The 27814-nt window shown below is 36.9% G+C and overlaps 1 protein-coding gene across 17 annotated transcripts in view; it reads left to right on the top strand.

Annotated features, from left to right (window-relative positions):
* The window catches only part of LOC124296906 (broad-complex core protein isoforms 1/2/3/4/5-like), a 69830-nt gene that overhangs the window by 29584 nt on the left and 12432 nt on the right, over positions 1 to 27814 (top strand). For 11 of the 17 annotated variants that reach the window (XM_046747315.1, XM_046747314.1, XM_046747316.1 and 8 more), the window contains one exon: positions 10217 to 12347. The exons of 1 other annotated variant lie outside the window; for it this stretch is intronic. In XM_046747315.1, the coding sequence (XP_046603271.1) occupies positions 10217 to 11010 (794 nt within the window). In that variant the 3' untranslated portion in view covers positions 11011 to 12347. 5 more of the 17 variants (XM_046747331.1, XM_046747330.1, XM_046747328.1 and 2 more) reach the window with 3 other exon arrangements.

The raw sequence follows: 27814 nt of genomic DNA, 5'->3' as shown, positions 1-27814 counted from the left end.
AAAAAAACAAAAACGTTTTTATCAGGAGCCCGCCCGACGATAAGCTCGCAGATTTTATCCTCTGAAATTCAAGGTCCCCCTATCTCTCTGTGCAGGCGGGGGTTTGAATGTCGTCGACCAAACATTGGCCCAACTAAAAATACGGTGACCTTGTCGCGACACTCAACATTCCTCCAACTGCACTGTGAATTATTAGATATTTCATTATTTGCTATGTCAATCTTGTCGCCGCGCTCGCTCAGCCGTTCGTTCTCTCTCTTTCTCTCTCTCTCTCTCTCTCTCTCTCTCTCTCTCTCTCTTTGTACATGCATGTATATTTATACATACACGTTTATGTATACCTATATATAGGTATGTGTATAGTGTGCATACAAATATATGTACACGTATTACATACGGTACGGATCGCTTCTGTGCCGCCCCCCTGTCTAAAATAAATAAAAAGTAAAAAAAAAAAAGAAATAAAAAAGAAAACGACACGGAGAGAGAAAAGTTATATTATAAAAGGAGGAAAAAAAAATAAATAATAAGTATAAAAATGGAAAGAACCGACGACTCCGCGCGCCACTTGTCTCACGAAATTATTTGCACACTCTTGCAAGTTATACATGTATTACATACAATACATGTATATATTCATATATATATATATAACCTTTTATATTTCTCGTACTATATGTAATAAAGTTTTTAGTATACAGCGATTCGGAAAAATTTCATACATAATAATTACTTCGGTATTCTTCCTTGCGTAATGATGTAGATGCGTCATTTATATGTTATTTTGAAATTTTACCCTCCATTGTATTAGTTTAATTTATAGAATTATATTTATATCATGATTAGTCGAACATGAGAATAGAAAGAGGCTGCAGGTGCGATTTTTTTTTTTTTTTCTGCCACAGACGAATTCAAGCGCATAAATAACTATTCAGCGAAGAAAAAACAGTTTTTCTATATTTTAATTTTTTTTTTCTGCTGCAAGCACTTACAGCTGTTTTTAACTTTACTTTACAATTTCCCTGTTGGTCAAATATCGAAATTTACAATACTGTTTTTTTTTTATCGTTTCACCGGTTACTCTTCGCGTATGTACGGTATTTTAGAAAAATTTTATTCTTCAAGCTGCACAGCTTGTGATATTTTAATTAAATACCTTCCCCAAAAACGCGAGATATTTTTATTCAAATTCGTCGCACGATTTTTGCATCGAAATAAACTCCTTGTGATATTATAAACGCGCATACGTAATTAAATTCGGCGGGAGTAATACACGCATACACGATATACCTCTACAGTGTATCTATTCACGCACACGAGTTACCGAGTCGCGTGCGTGTGTAATATGCATTTATTACACATTGAGGAAATAATCGACACGATACGTATATGTAAGTGTTGGACTTTGTCGCGGTTCCGTTTAGACGAGAGAAAATAATATAAGTGTGAGAAAGACCGAGAAGAAGGCTAAACGGAGGTAAAAAATAAAATTAAATTAATTAAATCGTACGAGAATAATTGTTTAATTGTAAGGAATAATTAATCTCGCGCATTGCATAATTGTAATACCGAGAGGTTGAAACGATTTTAGCTTGCGTATTACAATTATTCCACGGTGTAAAAAATTCAATGCAATTTCTTCTTCGTTCCAACTATGCGATACAGTTTGTCGCTTTTTTATCGGACTCGGGCTGGATCTTTTATTTTTACATCTAGACTCGCTCATTATCATTATCTGCGATATTTCTTTTCTTTTTTTTCCTCTTTCTATAAATGACGTATAAAATATGCTGCCGTTAGTTTTCTTCATATCCAACTAAACACGCGGATATCACGCAGTAGCCTATTACATTATTATATTAAAACCAAGCGCCGTTTGCGTACAATAATGATTATTTTCTCAACACAGCCTATTCTTTTATTTGGCAAATTTTTTTCCTCCATCTTTGTTTATTCTAGTTTATTTCTCCTCTCTCACGTATATAATTATCTTCTTAGCTGCAGCGTAACTCACGCGCGGTGTTATGCAAAAACGAAGAAAAAGAAAAGCGAAGTAAAGTAAAATAAAGAAAAGATGTATATAATAATAGAATATAATGTACATTTGTTATGCAGCTGTCTACACTATACGTTCACTCTCCCGCCTCTTTGTTTCTCCTCCGCGTATATCCTGCAATATCTGCGCACAGTCTCGTATGGATCCTACAGATCCGTCTAGTTAGTTTATACGGTATGAATAAAATCAATTTTTATCGCTAACAATTCGGTATACCTTTTTCATATCTACATTATTACGCAATATATTCGGGCTTGAATAGACCTCCGCCAAGTGCATTTTTATCCAATTACGTATCTTACGCACACACATATGCAAATCACCGAGTAAAATCCTATTACAAAATTCGTTCGCTAACGATTCTTCGATCGGACGAGATTTCGTTGATGAAAAGGACTCGCGAAGTGATTCAAAACGAATAAAAACGAAGCAACAAGAAAAAAAAAAAAAGATAAAAAATAACAACAACAACAACCATAATAATGTAAAAACAGGCTAGAAGCGTAGAAAAACAAAAACTGACATTATTATTATAGATGAGAACGCGAAACGCGAGAATGCAAGGTATACCTATACCATACGCATATGTTTTCATATGTATATTTTTTACATATCTTTCTCTCTCTCTCTCTCTCTCTTTCTCTCTCGCTTTTTATATTCTTAGCTTGTTTTCGTTTCGCGAACGACGAAATTTGTTTTTGAAGGCCGAAACGGCCTACCGATACCGCGATAAAGTCGGAGCCATGCTTTTGCGAAATTCTTTTCTGTTTTCCTTTCTCTTTCACTCGGACGAGGTGCGTTTTTTTTACGTTGTTTTTCTACCCCCCACTCGTACCCTTGTTCGCAGATTTTTCTCTCTTTATTCGCCAATTCTCATACGCCTGCATACCTATCGCTGCGCTACCGTTGCATCGGATGCACATGAGCAACAGGAAGAGATCCCGTCGTTGTTACATGCTGTAAACGAAATATGTATGTTTTACTCGTGTATAATATAATAACACAAGCGGTGTAAAAATAACTGCGCAAAAAACGGGCACTATAATATTTTTTTTATTTTTTCATATCCTCACCTCGTCATTCGTTTAACGCGTATATAAATATACATATATATGTATAATAATAATAATACAATATCTGCCGTGCACAGCAGGTCTCAGAGATGCAACGGCCTTAAATAAATATTTACCCTGCACCTCGATTCCGCAATACGTACGTACACCCGATATAACGCGTTATTCTGTCGTTCACTCTTATGCTCGTTATTATTAATTTTATTCTTAGTACGTGTTGTTACGAGAATGTTAGGAAAGAAAGGGAATATACCATAAAGCATGTGCAAAGTGAATTCAGATTTCTTTTCAAAGAAAAACATGCTCCATTTTTCTTGATCAACGGACAATTGTACGATTATCGGGATAAAAACTTGCAGGCAATTCTTTCCTTATATCTTCATTTTTATAAACATTGATTTCCTTTTTCCCGTTCGTACATCGTTTGGTATACAACCGGGTGCGTCCAAAAGAATTTTCTTCGATGACTCAGTCAACTTTGTAACGCGGGATATATAATATGCATGCAAAGCCGATTGCAATAGTTTAGCGTTACGTAACAATGTCACCCCTCTGAGGTATTATCAATCGGTTCTTGAAGTCTCTGCGAGCTCGTTATCTCGTTATAGTTATATTATATGTGTATTGTGTATGTTATTACACACACACACACACACACTTGCGCGCACCTTAAAGTATTTACACTGTCAAAGTAAACGGCAAACGATTGTTTCAATAATGTACGTATGCGATACTTATATGTAGCTAATTGTAAGTGCAGCTGACCGCGATATGTACGTCATACATCCATGCAACCACACTTATCTTTGAATATCTTCGATTTTTGTCGCAACCGACCCGTCTATTCGTGCGTGACAAAATGATACAATTTCGTGAGACAACGCGCGACGATTGAAAATGAAGAAAAAAAAAGAAATGGGAAAAATTTTCGTGCTTTTCTTTCCGACAGGTAAACCTGATTCTATATATTTGTAAAAATCAAATCGAACGTACACTTCGATTTTAATTTGGCTGTCAAACATAATCAAGATCTTTTCGACTCTGTTATAATAACTGTACGTTTCGCAAAAGACGAAAAGACGAGATACTTTTAACTAGAATCTGAAAATCTGTACAATCTGAAATTTCGGCAAATTTCCATCTTTTGTAGCATCGAGATATCGAGGGAGGAAAAATCTCAGATTCGCTGTGAGATTTCAACTTTACCGACAGAGTTGACATTGTTGGGTTCAGGGTGGCGGCAGGGGTTGAGGGGGTTCAACGCCCATCAAAACTGTACGAATCACGTACATTACACGTTATTCTCGTGTACCGAGGAAGTTGAGACGTAAATTATTATGTATTCGCTCAGGTTGGATCGAATCCTGTGAATTCTTGTCATCTTTGATATTACGAATGTATGAAATGTAACATAAATATTATATTAGGTATCCATGTGTGGTGGAGAGGCGCACGTATGTTGAAACGCGTTTATACCTAGTCATTTATCGTGGCTGTATTTCTCTCTCTCTCTCTCTCTCTCTCTCTCTCTATCTATATCCATCTATCTCTATCTACCTTCCTCTCTTTCTCTTTCTCTCTGTGGTTTCTAGTTTGCCTTGTTTTTTTTCCTCCCGCCTTATGGTTGCCCGACCGACCGACTGACTCCGCTATTATCGATGATGAACTTGGAGCGACCTCGAAAAAACTGCGCACAACAGTCGAACCGTCGTTGGAATTATAAATTCTATGCTTAGGTGTGCAAGTGCCGATTAAACTGCACCGAGCGAACACTTTTACCGGCTTTCCCGACCTCCCTTCTCTTCTCTCACTTTAATCGTTCAATGATACACTGCGATTGTTCAAAGGTGCGTGGTACTCTTAACTCGGTTAAAAAAGTCCCGATTGATTCGACGATCGAACGGTCGCGTTACCGACTCGATAAACTCTGATCGAAATTGGCCAGAACTTGGGACGCCATTAAACTTTTCTCCGCCAACTGTATTGCGATTTGATCGTCTTGTTTGGCTCGTTGGTTTTTCTTCGGTTGGCAAGTCGTCGGTAATTCCGACACGTATGTTTTATACGTTCCTCCACCAGCCGGCAGCACTATCCACATGCCAAATATCACCTTTACATTTTACTATTCACGCAATTTTTTTCCGCGGATTATGGATTTAGCCGGCAGACGTATTTTTTTTTTTATTTTTTTAAATTTTTCGCACGTGGAAAATTTCGAAATTCTCACTTAACACACTTTTCTTTTTTCTTTCTCTCTTTATACAGAGAATAGCAGCCTTTCTTTACAATTAATTTTGAAATCTGCAAAAATTGTATGTTACGACTGTTTGAAAAAAAAAAAAAAATGTTTCATCTTCTTGCAATTGTAATCCGAAATATTACCGGACGCCAAAAACTGTTCGATATTAGCGAGTTTCTTTCCGAATCAAAGGAATTCTGGTTTACGCGTTGAAAGTTTGCGTTTCAGGGGTTGAATTATTCGCGTTATCAGCGCGTTTAAATGCGCGCAGGTGATTCCGCCCTTGCTTGCAATAAGGAAGAACCTTCGGTTGTATTTAATTTCGGTTATAGGGGGGGCGTATGTGGTATATATGCATTATACATATGTATACGTATATGTATACAGCACTCGGGTGTAATATAAAATGCGAAAGTAGTTATGCGCTTTTACGCGCCGTTAATCGGATCTCACGCGCGGCTATATTGTTGAAGCCTTATAACCCATGGAGCCTTATACCAGTTATAGCCTATCAAACGTTCGCCTCCGAAGCCACGATATGAAAGCGATCCCTTCGAATCCAGCGTAAAATCGAAACAGTTGCAAAGTAATTGCCTCGTTTTAGTGGGAATATCAAAACTTGCTCTCGCCGCCGAAGAGAGGAAAAGAAAAAGAGAAAACGACAAATAAAAATTAAATCCTTAACGTGTATGTAATACATAGATAATATATATATACATATATACATACACACCTGTATACATATTTCTATTTTATGAAGAAATTTTACGCGCGTTTTCCACCCTCGAGCGAATTTATATATCCCATGTATTATACCGTCGTAGACGCATAGCGATGTACGTATATAGGTATACTGCATGTCGCATGGTCAAATTAACGAAAATATTCGTTAATATGAATATTATAATTCTGTTGACTTTTTTTCTTTCTTGCTTGTATTGTTATTTCGAAAGAATTTTGCATAAAAACAACTATTTCTCTTAGCGTTATACCTATAACAAGGCGACAAAGTGGAACAGACAAATAAGAATTATAAGTATATGTATATATGGTGCGTTGCGCATACTTTCACATCTGTTCGATAATCAAGGGGACAGACACTTTTAGGTTTGATCATTTTCGATTCTCTCTTTCCGAGCAACGCGTACAAAGCAACCGTAACGACGGATATTGATATCACCGAACAATCGTTGCCTTGTTCAGTTACGTAACGAAGCGATTATTACACTTCGAGATTTTTATAAAATTTCATTAAAATGCTGAATAACGTTAACTGAGAGGGGGAGAAAATAGACGAAAGAAGAAATGGACCGAAAAGTTGACGATCATGAGAATCGAATCGTGTCCAGAGTACGAGATACGTTGAAACATTGATCTCTTTTTTCCGAAGATTTCTCTGCGCGTGATTTGGCGTTCGAAATTTTGAAAAAAAATTTCACCCACGACCACGTGACATCGTCGCTCTCGCACACCTGTCGGACCTCCCTTCCCTTCCCTCTTGCCCCTCCTCGCCCTCCTCGCCCTCCTCGCAGATCGCCGCCTTCGGCTACGTCAGAAGGGTGAAAACGCGTGGCTAATCCGTGAGGCGGGTGTCGGAACGAGGTCAGACGTGTCAGACGTGTCAGACGTGTTCCGCACTCCGTGCCTTACGCTGTACACCCATTCTCAAGGGTACGGGTCTGTATACCTATATACGTATGCCCTGTCCGTACAGGACCTTTCCCACTGTGACCGGGAGTGACCCTCTTCCTTCCAGAAAAGGAAGGGTTAACCCTCAAGCTTCTCGTTATCTCGCGATAAACTCGACTCGCTTACACGGTTCGACGCGTCACACGATACGGGAATCAGAAATCTCGTATCAAAGTTCGATCGTGTATCGTACGTGTTACACACGTGTATTTGATATGTAAAAGAATTAATCGATCGGGCTCGAAACGCGGATACGGAAATTGAATCCGAACTCGGATTCACGGCACGGAGTGAAAATAAGATAAATTTATTTTATTGTTATAATAGAAGAGGACAGACGATTTGCTCGATGATTCTTGCCAGTTGAAAAACTGCTGATTTATTGATCTTATTATTCACGACCTATACCTCTCTGTACGGTCGCTCTTTACACGTATGTAATTATTTTTATTTAGAATTTTGTATTGGAAATGAAAACAATAATATTCTTTACGAACTGTAAACTATATTGTTTCATAAAAAATTTGAATAGATCCAATTTAACTTTTATTCGTTTGTGTAGAAATAATTTATTCTTTGTACGGCTTTTCGCTTTACGGCCAACTTTTCCGGAATCCATCTAGGCCGTAAAGCGAGGTATGATTGTGATACAAGAAAAAAAAAATCAAATAAATAAATAAATAAATAAATAAATAAATAAAGAAAAGTAAAACAGCTTGAAAATATGAAAAATTGACGAAATCAAATTTGAAAGTATCATTAATGTAAATGTAAAACACGGTGATTCAGTGATTCACCGCGTTTTTCCTAACCGATTCGGTAATTTTCACGCGACAAGGATATAAAATGCGCGAACTTTACGTGCACCTTCGCATATATACACCTTAGTAGGTTATATACGTATACATATGTATTATGTATTATGTATACATATGTACTATATAGCCGTATAACGAGCTCGAATCCGGCGACAGTTGGAGGAAGATTTTCGCGGGTGCAGGGTACTTACCCTATACATATGTACATGTAATACGTATACGGTATATATGTACATGCACACCCACGGCTATATTCCTACGCATGTACCGGCGCCTATCTAATCTCGAACATAAAATAGGGAAGTTTATTAAGATCTCCAGTAAAACATGTAACTATCCTATCAAAGAGGGGGGCCTGGCGCGTAGCTTCGGGAGGATAAGGATGCGGAGGGATTGGGGGATGGAGGGGGGGGGGGATTTTAAGACTGGCGTAACCAATCCGGCAGCAACTCGTATTTTTTTCCCTTCGCCGTCCCCCGTTCTATCCATTCTCCCCATTCTCGCAGCTATGTAGGTAGTATCGATCTGCACCGCGAACACAGCCGCGCTTAGAGAGTCGACATCAGTCATAACAGGGTTGCCTCTCTCTCCTCTCTCGCCTCTCTCGCCTCTCTCGCCTCGCCTCTCCCATCGTGCAGGGGTTATTAAGAATAATACGCATCTAGACTAGGCGACCCGGGACCCCCTTTCATCCCCGGCAAACCTTCTTCCCGTATCTTTCCTCCTTTTCCTCTCCCTCTCTCTTCTCTATTCCTGCATGGCAGGGGCAAGGGCGGGGAGCTTATCACGCAGGCGTTGCCTAGGTAACCCGCCGGGTAAAACCCGCAAAGAACGGAGCCTCGCGCATAACGCGCGTTTACCCGGCTGCTTTTCTCCTCTCCTCTCCTCTCCTCTCCTCTCCTCTCCACCCCTCCCCCTCTCATCTACTCTCATCTACTCTACTCTACTCTCTGTATTGACATCCCATCTGCCGACGTTATACAACTTTTTATGAGTGTAGTAGACGCCTTCCTCCTCTTCCTTCCACTACTCCTCGAACTTCTACTCCTCCCTTTTTCACTCCTCCTGTAATACTTGGGCCAACTGTCTCTCTCTCTCTCTCCCTCCTTCGCCGTTTCTCTGTTCTTCTGCCTTTTGGCCACGCTCAAACTTGCGTCACGGCTCTCTTTTGGGTTTCCCCTGATTCCGTACATCTTTGAGCCTGAGCGCCTTTGCCCTCCCTCCCTCCCTCCCTCCCTCCCTCCTCCGCCTCTTCTCGACTACAACCGGAAAATATCAAAGTTGAAAGTAACTCCGGTGATGCGCGAAGGGTATAAGGTATAAACCGGGATGTCTGTATAGTAGAAACTAAGTTTCTCTCAGGCTTCGGGATTACATATATGTACCTACACCTATATACGAGTATATATATATGTGTGTATTAGGTGTATGTGCAGGTGTATATTCCCTGTGCCGCGAATATACGAAGTCGCGACATACGCCGTTTTATTATACGCCTGTACCACGTATACACTTTTATCCGTAAACTCAACCAACCTTGCCGTTTTATTTAACCGTACAAAACGTCGGAGATTCGACGAAGAGTTGATACGGGGCGCGAGGAACGAAACACGACCCCCTTTTCCCACCCCATATCACATTTTTACCAATTCATTCGAATCATCGTAAATCGTCAGCAATGCGTTCCTCTGTGTACAAGTTTTGAAGAAATGACAGTCAAGATCGAAGAAGACACGGGGAAAAGAATCGCGCTTGTCAAACTGCACGTTGCGTTGTTTCGCTATAAAGTTCGTGAAAAGAAATTTCTTCAAACTTTTCTTATGCGTTATACGTACATCGGTCTTGAATGAAGGAGAATTTAAAAATGCGTAGGCTGATTTTTCATCGTACAAGCAATTACACTGGGACTCTGTGTCATTATTACTTGTACAAAAATTGCAAAATAACCGGAACGTAACGTTGTTTATTATATGTAATATAAATTCACGCTATTTCCTATTACGCATGTACAGTTTACAAAACGTGGCCCCTGAAGGGCGAAAATTATGACGTGTACGATGAGAAGATTAACTATGTACCGCGGTACGAATTCCGCGTCATTCGTCACGACGGTTTTTAAAGTGAAAACAAAAAAAAAAAAAAAAACATACAGGAATACGGAGGCGAGGAATTACGCGTATCAAAAAGCCGAGGAAGTGGGACTTGGTCGTCAATAATTACGCGTTGACTCGGTTGTACGTGTAGGTCTCGTTTTGTGTTGTATGTCGTTTTTTTTTGTTTTCTTTTTCTCTTTACTTTTTCGCGGATCAGTAGGACTCAGCCCCCTCCTCTTTGGTTGCAGACCGGGAGGTCGCTGAGGAGGACGGGGGTTGGCAGTCCGCCGGGGGTGGAACGATCGGAACCGGCTGCAAGAACGATGCTCAGCAGCAGCGGCAGCAGCAGCAGCAACAGCAGCAGCAACAGCGGAAGACGGTCGACGGGGTGACGACCGAAGTTTCCGATCCGCGTAGCCCCGTGCGAACGGAAAATAATTGTCGACATCTCGAAAATCGCGGGGGGCCGTCGACGCCCGATCAATTTCCGATGATCGATCTGCTCGACGCGGATATCGACGATCCGATGCAAATCGTATTTAAGACCGAACCGATGTCGCCGAAAATCGAGACCGTCGCGGACCTCGAGTCCTGTCTCCTGCTGCGGCAGGACGATCGGGCCTGCGAATCCGGAAATTTTGGAAATCCCGGAAATCCGGGATCGAAAGGGGACGGAAACGACGCGGCGATAACGAGCTTCGCTCACAATCGGAACGATCTGCAGGCCGCCGTTCAGGTGCTTCCCAGTCTTCACGAAATCAGGCGCAGGCCTCTGACGATCGAGCCCGAGGTTATTTCGAACGGTCGATCGGCCGGCGCTGCCACTTACTGCACGTTTTGTCAAAAAACATTTTCCCGCGCCTGGTCTCTCCAGCGACATCTCGCCGATACCCACTTTTACGTGCCTCAGTCCTTGGCCTGCGATCAGTGCGGCAGGAGTTACAAATCGAGGAACAGTCTTGTCAGTCACAAGTCGCAGTATCACGCGAAACGCGAACGGAAGGATATTCAGGATTCGTTACACTGCGAAATGTCCTACTGACGATCCTTATTCCCAAAACAATCTCACCGAGATTATATCTTGCTACAATCTTTCCTCGAGACTGAGGATAATCATTATCTTGCTACTTATTTATCGCTAACCGATGTCCCACCGTTCTCGTTATTACTCCAATATTACCTTGTTTCATATCTTCGTCGTCGTACGATTCATCTCAAGGATAACAATAAATATCTCGTCAATATCGATCGAACTAGCATTTATCCTATCAAACCACCTTACCTCTCGCATCGTTTATATCTCGAGGCAATTATCAAGAATGACTATCGAGCCGGCAGCTGTTATCGGGCAAACTTTTACCTCGTTCTCTACCGTTGTACGAGGACGTCCGTTGCCCCCCCCCCCCCCCCCCCCCTCCTCGCCGTTCCTCCTCCCGTCATCCCCCCTCGCCCCTCCTCCTGGGACTTCCCATTGATAAATCTCCGGAGTGTATTTTCCGCTCACCAGACCCCCCGATCATGTGTTTCAATGCTGTTCACACACGAGCACAACTTTTCAATGAAAAGTGGGAGGGCGCTTTATGTACAGTATATATACGTATATATATCTGTAAAACACTTTATACGCCGAATTTGTTTTTTCCTCATTCCGATTTAAGGATTATGCAATTGATCGTTCGTCCGGTTGTACAGGTATTTATTGGAAAGGTGTTAATTTACTGAATTCTATTTTCCATTGTACAGAAGATACGTTTCCATCGATGTATTTTTTGTTTTTCTCCGCAAAGTCGAGAGCAGTCCGAGTTATCGTAAGACAATGATCATGCGTATAACGCGTATTTGTATGTGTGTAAATTTATTGAAAATCAGTGACGAGATGAGAGGAGAATATACCGCAGATCTTATATCCGTACCATACAGAAATTGAGAAAATAAATGTTGGACAATGTTTTTACACAAAATTCATACTCAAATATATATTATGTATACACATATCACCATTATGCGTATATAAAATAACGATACATTTCTACGACGAAAATAATTTTCCGTCCGTTGTGTTTCTTTTTTATTACCTTTTTTTTTTTTTTTTTGTCTTTCATTCGCTTATCGTATTGTTTTGTATTATTTTTGTTTTCGATTGTTGGAATTATATTTCCATTTGAAATTCGATAAGTCACCGATACACGGAGCCATGGACTAACGAAGGCATTTATTTTCTCTGTTCTGGGTGGTGGTGGTGATGATGATGATGATGATGATGATGATGATGATGATGATGATGATGATGATGATGATGATGATGATGATGATGATGATGATGATGATTATTGTATTGATGATGATGACGGGGATGACGATCGCGCCGGTCACGTCATTCTTGCCGTTGGCGGTTGTAGAAGCAGGGTTGGCGATGACTTCTTCTCAGAATCGGCTCGATATTCATCAGTCTATATTCGGCGATTCCTCGACTGATCATCTCGGAAGAGTATCGCAGGTGAAACCAAAGTTGGAAATATTCCCGGTGATAAATCGGCGGAGAATCGATCCCGATTCGGCCAACTGCTGCGGAGCCCTTTTCGGGGCTTCCGGTGGTTCCGGTTCCGGTTCCGCGGGCTACGCCGGCGCTTCTTCATCGCGTTCCGGCCCCGCGAACGACTCCGAGGGGTTCCCAGACACCGCGTGTCTCGGCTTTCCTCCGCCCCCGGCGCCCTCCTTCGACGCTTTGATACCCTTCGACGTGAACCTACTGCCGGAATCCGCCCCCTCCGATTGGTTCGCCAACATACCGCCGGAGTTCAGGAACGCGAACACCGAATCCATGCAGGGCCTGCCCTGCACCCACTGCGGCAAGTGGCTGCGGAATAAAATAACCCTGAAAAGACACATTCAGGACCTGCACTGCGCGCAGAGCGAGGAATTCAGGTGCACCATATGCAACAAGGTTTATCGAACCAAGAACAGCCTCGTTGTTCACACCTGTAATTATCACGGTGGGAAAAGACTAGCCGCTGCTTCTTTTAATTCTACGTCGGTGAGGCAGCTGCAACAGGCGCAGATCGCGGGGCTTGATTTCTTGTAGACGATGTCCGAGTCTCGTTTCATTATACATCCTTTCTCACTTTTTATCTCTCCCTATTTTAACGAATTTATTTATTTACGAGAAAAGTATTACGGAATTCTCATCATTCAATTGCACTCTCAATTTGAGTAGAACGATCGTTTATTGCCGCTATACCATGTACAATGTATAACTGGAAAGAATACGTTGCGTTAATCTTGTATATTAATATATATGTAATATATATACACACACACACACCTAATGTATAGTCGAATACTTTGATATTGTCTCGTACCATTGTAAGAGACATGTACAGTTGTAATATGTAGTTGTAGAAGACGATTTTACGCACGCTTTGACTCAACTCAATGATACGTAACATATGGGTATTATATCGGGTTTTCTATCGATTGTTGTAGAACAACGTGTAATTCGGGAACGAAGTTTGATGAAATTGAAAATAATTCGTTTAAACTGCAGTTCTCTTTTCGCGAGATAAATTATGCGCGGTATGGATAAATTGAAGAAAAAAGAAACCAGTTACCGGGAAACGAAAAAACTATCATCTCGTTTCACAAATTTTATGCAAATCACGAAATTCTAAGATTCTGCAACGGAAAACATGTCTCAGCACTGTGCGATGAAATTAAACCTGTCGAAGAGACGTTGCTTTGCGAAAAGTTTAATTAGATAGCTCGATTTTCGTATTGCGCGAGAGGAGGCAAAGATGTAAAGATAGTGCTAATTTTAAAAAAGAGAATATAGAAAAAAAGAAAACGCGCCCAAAATCGATTTGTAAACTAAGAACGTATCAAATCGTGCGACGATTAATTATCGATGGAATGCTGCTACCGATGCTCCTGTATACTGTATAAAAAGAATTACTTTTAAATAATAATTGTTTCTTCTCGTGTATGATCTCTGTAAAATATTCCAATAATCTCGCGAATGGACGTTACATTCATTCGCTCATAGATATAGATGCCGAAGGCTGCTTAGGGAATGTGAAAAATCAAATGACAACTTGAGAAACTATAAAAGTAACATGTATTACGATAAGTTGTATACATACGTACGTAAATACTATGCCTGCGTGAAAAATGCTTGTAACCAAATTACGATACTTGCATAATAAATATAATATATATATATTATATACGCAATTAATTTAAACGACGGAGGAAAAGAGGAATATAATAAAGAAAGAATGCAATAAAAATAGTTACGATAAATTTACATTGTGGTTTTAATAATGGAAACTTTTCACCTCGGCAAAGCAATTCACGCGCCCTCATTTGCGTTTTATGATTAAGATACTTTAATTCGCCCGCGGTTTTTTTTTTTTTTTTTTTTCATATATCTTTTTTCATCTTTGAGACGAACCCTGCACATATGGCGCGACGTGCGTGACTTAGATATAATACGTCTGTTGGGACGGGAGGGAATGTAATTGTGTGTAATTATTTATCCGCAGCGTTGTTCTTTCAACGTTTTATATCGTGATGACATAATTCTGTGTGTACATCCGTATGAATAAATAGAATCTCAACAAATCCAATTTCATCGCATCAAAATCATTGATCTATCTATCTCATCTGTAAATATACACATCCACATACATAAATGCGTACATTTATCTATCCATATACATACATATATATGTATATATATATATATATATATACCCTGTATATAATATTATATATTACGATGTATGATACTACACTATATCACGTATCATGTGTCGTAATATATAGTATCTACTTCTACGCACTACTTAATTAGTATTATATCGTTATACCTTGCTGTAAATACTCATATTATACCTCTCTACTATACGCACATATATATGTTATATATATATATATACATGTATATATATATACAAACACACATATATATTTATGTATAATTGGACCCATCTGGTGAACTGAACAAACCACTAACATCATCGCTCAGAATCAATCGCTGTGGACTCTTGGATCGCTTGCACTCTACTATATCTACATCCGCTAAATATAAATATATATAAAATAAAGAAAAAAAAAAAAAAACCAGCAAACCAATTGTATTAAGTCTGTATCATTTGAAAGTTGTACTTGCGGCGAAGAGAACGCTTTTCAAGTCTCACCGAAACATTTGGAGAAAAATTTCCAACAACGTTTTCCGTATTTCCCCTTTTTTTTTGTAAGTTGTAACTTTTACTATAATCAATTTCCGTCGAAATATGTCAGAGCTTTGTTTTTACTCGTTCGACTAGAATTTTTGCTGGATGATTGTTATTACTGTGATTATTATTATTATTATTATTGTTATTATTATTATTACCGTTGATCCAATCGTTTACCGGGCAATATTCACGGCTTGATTTCGACTTAGAAAACGATAGTCTTTCTCTTTGTTTCTATTGAATTTTTTCATTCCACTTGTAACGGACATCGCGTCAGAGCGAAGGAACAGTATCGAAACGTTAGAAAATCGCTGGTGTGCGTAAGGAAAAGCTTCACTTCGTCCCGCAGTATTCTTATTATACATGCACAAACGTGTATATCCTGCATCGTGCACTGCAAGCACATCTAATATAATCTGCCATAAGCGTGCTGGTCGAAACCGTAAAGCTGGTCTTACGACTACGATGTATACATATATATTTATTTACAAATCCTGCATATATCTATTATACGATAATGATAATTCATAATAATAATAACAACAATCACAACAACAACAACAACAAAGTTGGTCGTGGGGACGGCTTGTTTGTCAGAGGTGATGGTGGCAAAACAGGAAATAAAAAACGGAATGGCTTACGATATAACTGTACACGTAAAACGAAGAGGCACAGTATAACGGTTTGCAAGATTAAAAAGAAAAAAAAAACAAAAAAAACAAACAAACGAAAATTGCTTCAAGGCGAAATATTGAGCCGAAAAAAAAAAAAAAAATCGGAAACTAATAATAATTTACATGCACAAAGCACGGAGGTGGTAGAAAGTGGTGTGTGTTGTATAATGATAATAATAACAACAATAATGATAAAAATAATAATAATAGCCTGAACGCGCGGTCAAGAAACAATCGGGGTTATTGCTATTTACCGTGTGCTGCGTGTAGATGCGATAATCGGATAGAGAAAAGAAAGAAAGAAAGAAAAAAAAGAGAGAAAGAATGCAAAAAAAAAAATGTATGTAAAATTAAATGCAATTCTAGACGTAAAAACAAAAAAAGAAAAGGAAAAGGAAAAAAAAACAAAAAAACAAAAAAAAAAAAAAAAAAAAAACAGAAATGTAAAGTAAACGCAAAAATCAAACGATCGAACGAACCGAAATTAACGAATTAATTAAAAAAAAAAAAAAAAACAAAGTAACCATGTGTCTGGTTCTGCCGCCAGGTCTGTTGGCCGGCAGCAGCGTGACCGATGAATTTCGATGCGAGCCATGCAACAAAAACCTGACCTCGCTAACACGGTTGAAGCGGCACATACAGAACGTTCACACGAGACCGAGCAAGGAGCCGATATGCAACATCTGCAAGAGAGTCTACTCGAGCCTGAACAGCCTTAGGAACCACAAGAGCATCTATCATCGACAGCACAGCAAGAACGAGCAGCAACGCAAGGAGGAGGAACTTCAGCGGGCTGCCGCCGAAAGGGAAAGGGAGAGGGAAAGGGAAAGGGAACGGGATAACGATCAGCACAGGGGAATTTACGAGCGTTCATTTTCGAGGCAATAACAGATTTTTTTTTCATACCTACGACGATACAGGGGAGCGGGGATTGTCGAGACTTGCTTGCCGAGTGTCGTCGTCGCGTTCCTCAAATTCCCTCTCCCCCCCCCCCCCCCTCCGCCCTTCGTCGCGGAAAAAATACAAATTTAACAAAACGATGTGAAAGAAAGAGAAAAAAAGAACCAATCCATAACGAAAGAACGCCGCGGATTTTGCGACAATCGTTTGTCCGTCATCGAACACTTGTGGTAACGCTTATGCTTAGATATACGTGTGACGGCGCGACGGTGGATTTTGAAAAATGAACATAAAAAACTGAAAAAATAAATAAATAATACAACAACAAACGAGTGATTGTAATGTATATATAGTATAATGAATAAGGATAGAAAAGGAAGGAGCGTGTGTAAATTATAGAGAATACGAGAAGAGGCTGCACGCTGTGCTACAGTGAGTTGAACGATGTTTAAGGTGACCGTTTTTTTTCCATGCCTATTTGGTTTTTTTTTGATTTTTTTTTTTTTTTGCCTCACCACTACAGTCTCTCAATCGTTTTGTCCGGATTTTACCAGAGTTTCCTGATTGCTTGATAGTTCAATGATTTACTTGATAAGGACTGTTATTCTACCACGCGTGTAAATAGTAATTATTATGCATACTAATTGACGTATTTAAAAAAATTTTTTTTTCAAACTAACGTCCCTTAATTATGCAGCGCGTAATTATACCTTTAACAACAGTGATTAAATTATATTTACGGATATTTAAGGTGCATCGGTGTGCCATTTTTTTTTTTTTTGGTTTTTTTTTTTTAATTTCCAGACTATGGTTCAGTCGGAAAGGAAAAGTTTTTGCTATAAAATATCAATTTTCCCATCTTTTCGATTCAGAGAGAATTTGTTTTTTTTTCTCTTGTTTCAAATCCTTTTTCTTCATATTATTATTATTATTATTATTATTATTATTATTATTTATTTTTTTGTCGGGACGTTTGCACATGAGTGATGAGAAAAGAATTTGGATCGAAAGGCACTTGATCTGCAAGCGCATGTAATATATATCAATATATATATATATATATATTTTCACATACATGATATTCTAACTATAGTTGTGATGTGATAGATCGAGGGCGTCGATCAAGCGCAGCGATGCTATATAAAACGAAGAAAAAACTAGTACAAACGACTGAAATGAATACAAATGATGATGTTTAGTGTATAATTAACGTATAACGATTTTATATGTACCGGTATAGGTATGCATTATGCGAATATATACATTTCGGTAGATTAAAATTGAACTCTACGCGTTTATTATATTATTATTAACAATTATATTTATATTATAATTATAGAAGCTTGGGCTTGGTAATGTTTCTGAAAATAATTTTACCACGTAATTTGGTTCGTAATATTTTTGTACGCATATTATATACATTATACATAAAGCGGAAGTTGCAGTTCATACTGCAAACCGTGACGAAAAAGAAAATCAAGACACAAATTTGAATTTCGACGACGAAGACTTGGGTATGCAGATATGTCGTTAGACATACGTAAAACTGAATATATTCATGTTTTAATTATTTTTCTTCGATACCATAATCTTGCAATACATTTTTTATTCTATTCCATTTCTCTTGAATTTCAATCCTTCCAATTAGTGACACTTTGATACCCAGTCGTGAGGTTATTTTCATTATTACGGAGTGCGGGATGATTTTTGTTTTTCCCATCTTAAAATTAATCATCGATTTCTCTGTTCAATTGATTCGACGATTCGCGTATCTTGACTACGTGTTATATATTTTCTTTTTCGTTTTATGTACAATGTATAATGTACTGCAAACAAACACAATCTTTCATCACCGATTAATCAATTATCGCTGTATGTTTATAAATCCGAACTTGTAATCTTATTGTATTTTTAATTGTTTGTGAGCTATTTTTGTACACTTTACAGTTGGCAAGAAAGGTGATATTGCGGAATTAGTACGTGCCAAGATTTTATAAACAAGCGAAAATTGCATATTGATGATCGATTATAAAAGTGATTTTCCTCTCGCATCACTGATTATTTAAACTTACGTCTAATATGGTTGTATGATTTTGTTATCATTTTATATTATTTGAAATTAGTTTCAACAGTGTTAATTTAAGCGCGGGCAACGCGATAAAACTATTAAAAATATGCTCATTAATTTACACATTATGGGTAAATTAAATTCTTGTGAACAAAGGTCCAGTTTATGTGTTTTCGGCGTTTTACGTTTCGAATTATCTGTGATGAAGTTGAGAAAAAAGGAAGAAAGAAAGTGAATTAATTATACGCATTGTGATATTTTGGATATTGTTTTATTTTCTCAAATTTTTCGATAGTTGTTTAAATTTTTTTTTTCATTTTCATCATTATTTTTATGATTATTATTATCATTTGTTATACGATCGAATCGATAGTCGTAGATTGTTGAGATGATGTGTATATTACGCGCGAAACATCGAATTCTAATTATTTCTACCAAGCGAATGGCTTTTCTTCCGAAGGAGAAACTAAAAATGAAACCTTCATGGTTTAAAATCTTTTATTATCAATTATTTTCCAACGTCCCCTTATTTTCACGACCACCGAAATATCTCTATCCGAAAGTGAAAATTCTGCGTAACTTTGATGCGAGAACTTCGGTAAATAATTATCTTACATTAGTGATATTTTTTAATCTCGAATAGAAACGAAGCTTATACGACAATTGTGAAGAATACCGAATTGCGACCGATGCGACCAATTTTCGCAAATAAGTATCAACCGCACCACGTGCGTATAAAATTATTAATTGGCAATTGACTTTGTCGGGGAATTTTTTTCTTTTCTGCGGGGAATTAAACGAATGCCCATTCTGAATTGACGCTTGCGTTAAATTCTCATGTAAATGCCTTTCGTATGCATTTAACGTATGCATTTTTTACCGGTAAAACATACTTCTGCAACTGTAAATAAATTTCCCGTACATGCGTACAATATCGTATGACCTATGATATATATATAGATAAGCTCTAGCATATCATGTAGAATAGTATACCATACGATAAATGTAAATAGAATTTTTTTTTATACCTGAGTTTGTAACACGTAATATATTTTTATTCTTAATATTTTTAAATTTTATTGAAAATAAAAAAAAAAAGAATAAAAAAATAAATAATTAAATTGAATTTAAAAAAAATACAACATATATATAACGTGTTTATTTTTCTTTAAATTCAATTTAATGTTCTTCATTTTTGTTTCTTAAATATACTTTTTGAGGGCTCAGGGTAACACATTTCCATTGTACTCACTTCGCATTGTTTTCATTATTTATATGAATAAACACTTTTTATATCGATTATTCGAAACTTTTATTAATTTATTAATTCACGTATCTTTATGTACGTCGTGTAAATAGTACGAATAATAGTACGATAATCTTAATATAATATATCGCTATGTTCGGATGGTTGTAGACGTGTAAGAATATGTTATTTGTAAGTCTAATTATTGTGGAAGAATCTTGCAAGAGTCCCTCCGGAATGAAACAAAGTTTATAAAAATTACCGCGTCCTTCGTGGTTTCCTGCGAGTTCATCGGATGCGAGAATGCATCGCTAATCGAAGAATCGCAATTATTGTTAGTTCATATATCAGGATACCCGTTGAAAAATATCTGCGCAATCGCAAACTATTAATTGTTCTTAATTCCGATTTCAATTCTCATTCCTTTTTACGATCAGTTATCGTGCTGTATCGTTATTCAATTCATCTCAGAATATTCAAGATGTTTCAGGGGATTTACTCGTCGTTGTTTGTCTTATTTATCATTTTTCCGAAAGAAGGCATGACAATTAACGGAGGATTGTAGAATTATCAGCTATAACGCAAAAATTATCATTTTATTTCACGATTCCGCTGCAGCTGTGGATAAATTCGCCGGACATCGTTGAATTCGATGTGAGCGTTGATCGACAGACGTTTGAAAATTGTTGTACGGTTCAATCTTCCGTTGCGAACGGAAGATTCGAAAGTAGGTATAACAGAGCGGCGAAACTCCGAACGGATTAAAGTAACGATCCCGACGATATCCAGAATCTTAGAGATCTCCGGAATCAAACGACAGTACATTACCGGCTCTCGGCAGCGAACGTCGCTCTCAATTCGTTGTATGTGAAAGTGCTTCTGACTCGCGGATACGTCGTTGCAGTTCGTTAATAAAGTTATCGTCGCGTCTCTTAACAACACAATAAAAAACGAAAGAGCGTAACAGTGAACGGTTGAAAGTTCCTTAATTATCTGAGCTCGAAGCTCCAATTTACAGTACATGCTGCGTGTAACTTGAACATGACACACGTGATTCTTTAAATCCCTGCAGGGTGTTTACGCATTGCATTATGCAAAAAAAAAAAAAAAAAATAAATAAATAAATAAACAAAGAAACGAAACCTGCGACCTTGTGACGTTAAGCGTAATATTTTCCCCATTAGGCTCGTCCGCACGCCCGGGGAAGCATTGAGAATGGTATGTTGGAAACAATTTATAACGTAAAGTTTTTACTCCTCTTGTTCCTTATATAGGTATTTTATACGTTTGTTGCCTTGCAACCGATACGTGCGTACGTATGTTATAAATATAAACATCTGCATATTTTATTTACGTAATAAAGCTGCGTGATCTTTGAATACGACGTCTGCTGTTCTGTACTCTGAACTTTTCCAAATTTATACAATTCAATGATGTCTCGGTGTGTAAAATGAAATCAGATATTCTGTACAAATTGCGACAAATACTCGTATCCCAAACATCGTATCGAAAAATCGATCAGGTCTGCTGCCGAGAAAAATAAAAAAAAAAAAAAAAAAACCATCAGCCGATCGACAGAAGTCAATTTCCACAGCCCGTTGAAAAGCAGATCAAGAAATTTGTAAAATTTGTATGGTTGTTTAAAAACGCACGGAACACAGTTCAGAATACTTTGACAGAGACGATCGTATCGATTTGTTAAAAAGGAATGACAACAAAGAAAAGAAAAAGAAAAAAAAATTAATGAAATTTAAAAAATTACGTTTCAATGTAGGTTAACGATAATCATAACGAGCTTGCGATTGGTTATCGCTCAAATAAATGAATCAAATTACCGTAATCAATGACAAACCAGAGCCCCGAGCCTTTTTTCTCTTATTATACGTTAGATTTTGGAATTTTTGCGGTAAGGTGTCGCCGTCAGTCGATCAGGGCAAATGTAACATAAATCGAAACCTCCCCGTATAGAATTACTAGTATCGTACTAATGTGTCCACAATACAATATTAATGGCAGCCGTATCTCTGTTCTTCTTTGTTCCCGGTCCCGCTCGGCTATGTGCTCTGGTTCGTCATTGTTCTCTGTGTGTACCCAACTTCACTCACGGACTTGCTGGGGATCCGTCCGTACGTGGGTCTGTCTGCACTTCCATTGGTTCGTAACGGATGATTTTATGGTTTTTTTTCACTTTTTTTACATCATTTTATTCTTCTTTTCTTTCTCTCTTTCTATCTCATTATGCTCTCATTCTCTTTGTACTATATTCTCATCAACGATCCTCGCTATGAACGGGACTTGATTAATTATCGTATTCAATTCGCTACTCTTGGATCATTCTTGTGTAATCGGTATTCCGACGTTCCGTGTCTGATTCGAACTACGATCAACGAAACGTCGTTGATTTGGTCAATTTTATCGACTTTCTGACAAATAAACTAACCTTCACCCGAAACGAACTGAATATAAAAACAAACGAATCGACCGATCACGCGTATTCTGAATATCTTCTTCTGAAAAACTTCCGCGCATTTTACTAAACCTAAAGGCTCGCCATCAGCCATTTTAGCGATGAGGTTGTCCAGTCCGTTACACGGCAGCCTTTTACGACCCGGTGTATGCTACACTTGTGACGTTTGCGGTAAAACATTGTCGACGAAGTTGACCCTCAAAAGGCACAAGGAACAGCAACACTTTCAACCGTTGAACAGCGCCGTATGCCTTCTATGTCGCAAAGTGTTCAGAACTCTAAACAGTCTCAACAATCATAAAAGCATTTATCATCGTGGAAAGAAATAATCGGTCTTTTTATCCGTGAATTTTTTTTTTTTTTTTTTTTTTTTTCCTCTCCCCCGCCCCCCCAACACAAGTAATCATTATCGTTTTTAGTCCGTCAATGTTATTTCTCCTCTCTTTCTTCTTTGCCAATACAGCTTGATTTTTAAATGGGATGCTTCGTGAAAAGTAATTTTATAATGTACGCTGATTAAACTTTAGAGGGCGGATAAATCGGAAAACTTCATCGGACGTGTTGACTATTTATATGCGTAAATCATTGCTCTAAGAAATATTGAATTTCAAGGCAAAAATGCCGCCCCTCTAAAAGTTGAATTATTCCGAGTTGAAATATACCGGCGTATGTGCATTGGCAATTTTTGTCAAATTTATGATTCTTAGTCTCGTACGCAGCGCCGTTCGACAATTTTATAGTTGTCGCGCGCAAATCGTTTCGATGATTTATAGTTGATAAAAATTTTGAAAGCTTGTCAACTTTTGAAAAGGTGGAATTAGTTGACCGAGGTAGCTCCATTTTTTACCTAATTAATTATCGGAAAGAGAGGAAAAATACGACTAGAAACATTCAAATATAATATAATCAAAATTTTGCATGGGTTCGATGAAAAAAAAAAAAAAAAAAAAAAAACAAAAAAAAAAATTGTAGGACAGTTTCGAAGGGATGGTAATTATGAAACGTTATATCGGTTGTTGTGTAAATTCGAAAATTTCTAAATCTAAGAGTGAAAGATAAAAACGAAGAAGAAAATTTAAGGGAATTAAGAAGGAAGAAAAAAGAAGCATACAAAAATACAAAATAAAAACAAATAAATATATTATAAATGTATAAATGGATGCGGGACATTGTTTATATGTATGCGATGTATAGTAAACGATAAATTTCTCCGAAAAAAAAAAAAAAAAAAAAAAAAAAAACGGGGATTGCAAAAACTATGGCAATACATATGTGCATGTTACGAGTTAGGTACATCGAGTCAGTCGCTTGATCTATAGTTATATGACAATTTTCCAATCGCTTCTTTTCCCCGATCGTCCAAATATTTGGTATAAAACAAAAAAAAACATTCAATTTGAAATCCCAAGGTTTTACAGAAAAACGCAATAACGTTGTAGAAGAAAAATTATATGCGTATAATCATAAAGTACAATGAAACATGGTGTATAACTGTTGAGATACAGGGGATCGGACTCGTGTCTAGACGAACCGTTATACATATATTAAGTAATTAGTAGCGGGCTGATATAGAACACTTCCAGGCGTCAGACGCCATCGTCCAACTAATTTTAGGTCGAACACGAAGAAGGTGGAAAACATACAACAAAAAAAAAAAATAAATAAACAAAAAAAAAAAAACAAAAAACAATAACAATAACAAAGACTAAAAAAAAAAGAAGAAATTAAAGAAAAATAACAAACCAAACAAACAAATACGAAACATTTAATGTTACAAGACTGTACGAACATGATATATATTATATATATTATACATATTATATATATTATATATAATATTAAACTACAAGACTCATTATGCAAATTATATTATTTCGCATTCAAACTTGTATAATGTACATTACACATAGGTATATACGATTAACGAATAACTATATATATATATATATATATATATATATACATACGTATGAATATGTATGGTACATAGACACGCGGATGTATACATGTATATGTATATGATAAACCCCGATAGCTTACCGGGTAACAAACGGGAGAGAAAAGATGAAGAAAATACAAAAGAACAACTTCACCCTACCCACCCAAATAGGCGGCATACAATGCATACGCATCTCGTAAAAATTGTACCGTCATTAGTTAGTGTTAGGTGGATATATATACTCATACAGGTACACGAATCATAGAACGAAACAGACGCAAAGTCGCGACCGTGAAAATATCACAAACCCGGTTAATCGTTGCTTTTTAATTCTATTTTATTTATTTTTTCTTAGCTAGTGATCATATCTTTTCTTCTCTTTTCTTTTTTTCTTTTCTTTTTTTTTTTTTTTTTCTCTTTTATTCAATATTTTTATCGTTTTTGGTTGTTGTTGTATAATATTGTTACCTTGCGAGATCTTGCGGCGAAGATGCAATGATGATACGATACAATAATATAATATAATATAGTATAATATATATATATATATACACACACACATATATATATATTATGTATATCTTATCTTAATATATTCATTCCATTTATTATACATATACGTTACATATATAGTTATACGTATTTCAAATGCTTTACGGGGTACCTAATTGCATATACATACATACACACACATGCATACATACACTGCATGTATGTTTATATACCGGGCTTTACGCGTAAAGTACCTTATTATTATACTTACATTACTTGTATCAAATCTACTACATACAAACATACGTACATACTTACTTATCGCCCACTCTTACTTTTGCTATACAAATACTACACACTGATACGTATATATATATATACGCAATACATATGCATAGATATAACCGCTGACATTGCTATATTATGTACATTGCGAGTCACATGATTTTTTCTGTTTTCCTCCGCTTTACTTTATAATATTACATCAAGTCTGATTTACAATACTCAAACATCGCGACTGTGTCATACACGCACACACACACACACACTGGTGATATCATATACCACCAACGGTTACGTCCAGTTGCACCCGATTCGAACGCAAGTGTTTCCTGACCCCCGATCATTTTATTTTTCACTGAGGTAAAATGAACGAGAGAACAATGATATTAACGGAAAACGAAGAAAAACGTTTAGGGAATAAATTTATACTTTTGCATTTACACCGCGCTTGATTTTGCATACTCGTGACTGATTCGCCAATTCTCGCGGTAAAGCGGGAAAAATTGTTCGCGTTTACCTATATACCAGTGTATAGGTGTATATCCGATGTACTACAAACTAGTTTGAATACAATTCGACACAACTGATCTGATCGTGCTGCGGATAAAGTGATATTAAATATTAGAAAAATGAGGTTGGGGGTTAAAAAAATATAATAAATAAATGAATACATGAGAGAAAAATCTATAATTCATACCCGGTTGAACAATGGTGCAAAGTTGATCGAACAACAAAAGTAAAGATAATTTTCTATTATAGCTGAATGAGGAAATAGAAATTGGTAGCCAGAAATGGGGTGCGTGAGAAAACCCGGAAACTAAACGAAACACTCTGTGTAAACCGAATGTTGAAATATCCGACTACAATGCACACACACACACACACACACATATATATATATATATATATATATATGTAGACATGTTACATGTACTTGTATATGCATATGCATATACATATATAAATATATTTTACTAGTAGAACTTTGATATAAGGAATAAATAAAATAACTTGCGAAAATATTCTAGAATCTTGGTTGCGCATTGAAATGTAAACGGTTATACGTATAATACGATAAAAACTAGGCAGACCACAATAATTTCATATTTCACTTTTCGTTTTGTATAATAATATATGTAATACCAATTTTACGGTGATAGTGTCGCACGGGTTTCGGGCAAAATTATTAGGCGGTATGCTAGGTAATATACGTAGGTGTATGTTAAGCTTGTCATGAAAATAGTATCACGCAACAAATTTTAGTTTCTTTTTTTATAAATATATGCACACATTGATAATTATAGATATTGTTTTATTTTATTTTATTTCATTTTATTCTATTATAATTTTTTTTTTTTTCCTTATCGTGAAATATATCGAAGTATACATATAATACATACATAAATAAATCTAAATACACTAGCAAGTGTTCAAGAAACGGGATGGCGGTTTTTAAAAATTTTTTTAAACTAATCTTTTTTATTCTGCCGCCTTGCTACCGCATTACACGTAGAAAAAGAAAATTACCACTCGTGACGGAAACGAGCTTCAACTTTTGTAAAGCACGAAATTTTGATTGAAAAAAGGAAATCGTAAACGCGGTGTTTCTTTATTTTCAAAATTATTTTCATGCCCTTTCTTTTTCTGCGTGCGGTGTACGATATACACATCCTATGGTACTCATACAGACATGACGAATACACTATATTATAACTATTTTACGATTCATTTAATATTGGGAAATACAAGTAACTAGCACTGCTTTATAACAATCTTACAATTTTTTATCTCTTATCTCACCGATACACTCACACGTCATATTTTTCAATGTTTTTTTTTTTGGTCTTGCCAACGAAAGCTTATAGGTAGCTAGAACCCACAGAACCCATCATGCTATATACATACATACACTCTCTCGTAATATATATATAAATATATTATAATATAAACATTAAACATATGAAATAACTTAGTCGCTGAAATAACAGCTCAAAAATTCAAAACGTACACCGATATATACATGTATATTATATTTTATAGTAAAATACGCGCCGACACATCCAACACACGGTAATTATAGGCAAACAAATATATATATATACATACATACATGCTAGGTTGGTTCTTATACGGGGTCAAAAAAAAAAAAAAAAAAAAAATCGTGACGCAGACTTTGAAATCGGTTACAAGTGGTGAAAAAAAAATTCCTTAATTTTTTCAGACTTATTTTATTTCCCTAGTCTTTCTGTTTAAATGAGAAGTTGCAAATTATTCCAAAATATGCTCATTCGCTATATTTTTTACTGAATTTTATTTCAAGGTTATTCTTAGGCAAAAAAACATAAATGAGGTATTCCATGAGGAACGTATGCTTCGTTGATTCAATTTTTTTTTTTTTTTTTTTTTTTTTAACACGAAAAATGGTCAGATTAAGTATAAAAATAACCTCGATGTTTGCATGTCGTCGACTGTGATATTACGTAGCGTTGACATGTGTGTTACTCCATTACAGTGCTGACTAAATGAATGCTACTGTTTTGTTTC

This window comes from Neodiprion virginianus, chromosome 2 (assembly GCF_021901495.1).
Source record: "Neodiprion virginianus isolate iyNeoVirg1 chromosome 2, iyNeoVirg1.1, whole genome shotgun sequence".
In the NCBI taxonomy this organism is placed as follows: Eukaryota; Metazoa; Arthropoda; class Insecta; order Hymenoptera; family Diprionidae; genus Neodiprion; species Neodiprion virginianus.
Note: the sequence above shows the minus strand (reverse complement) of the source record. Positions and strands in the feature narration are given on the sequence as shown.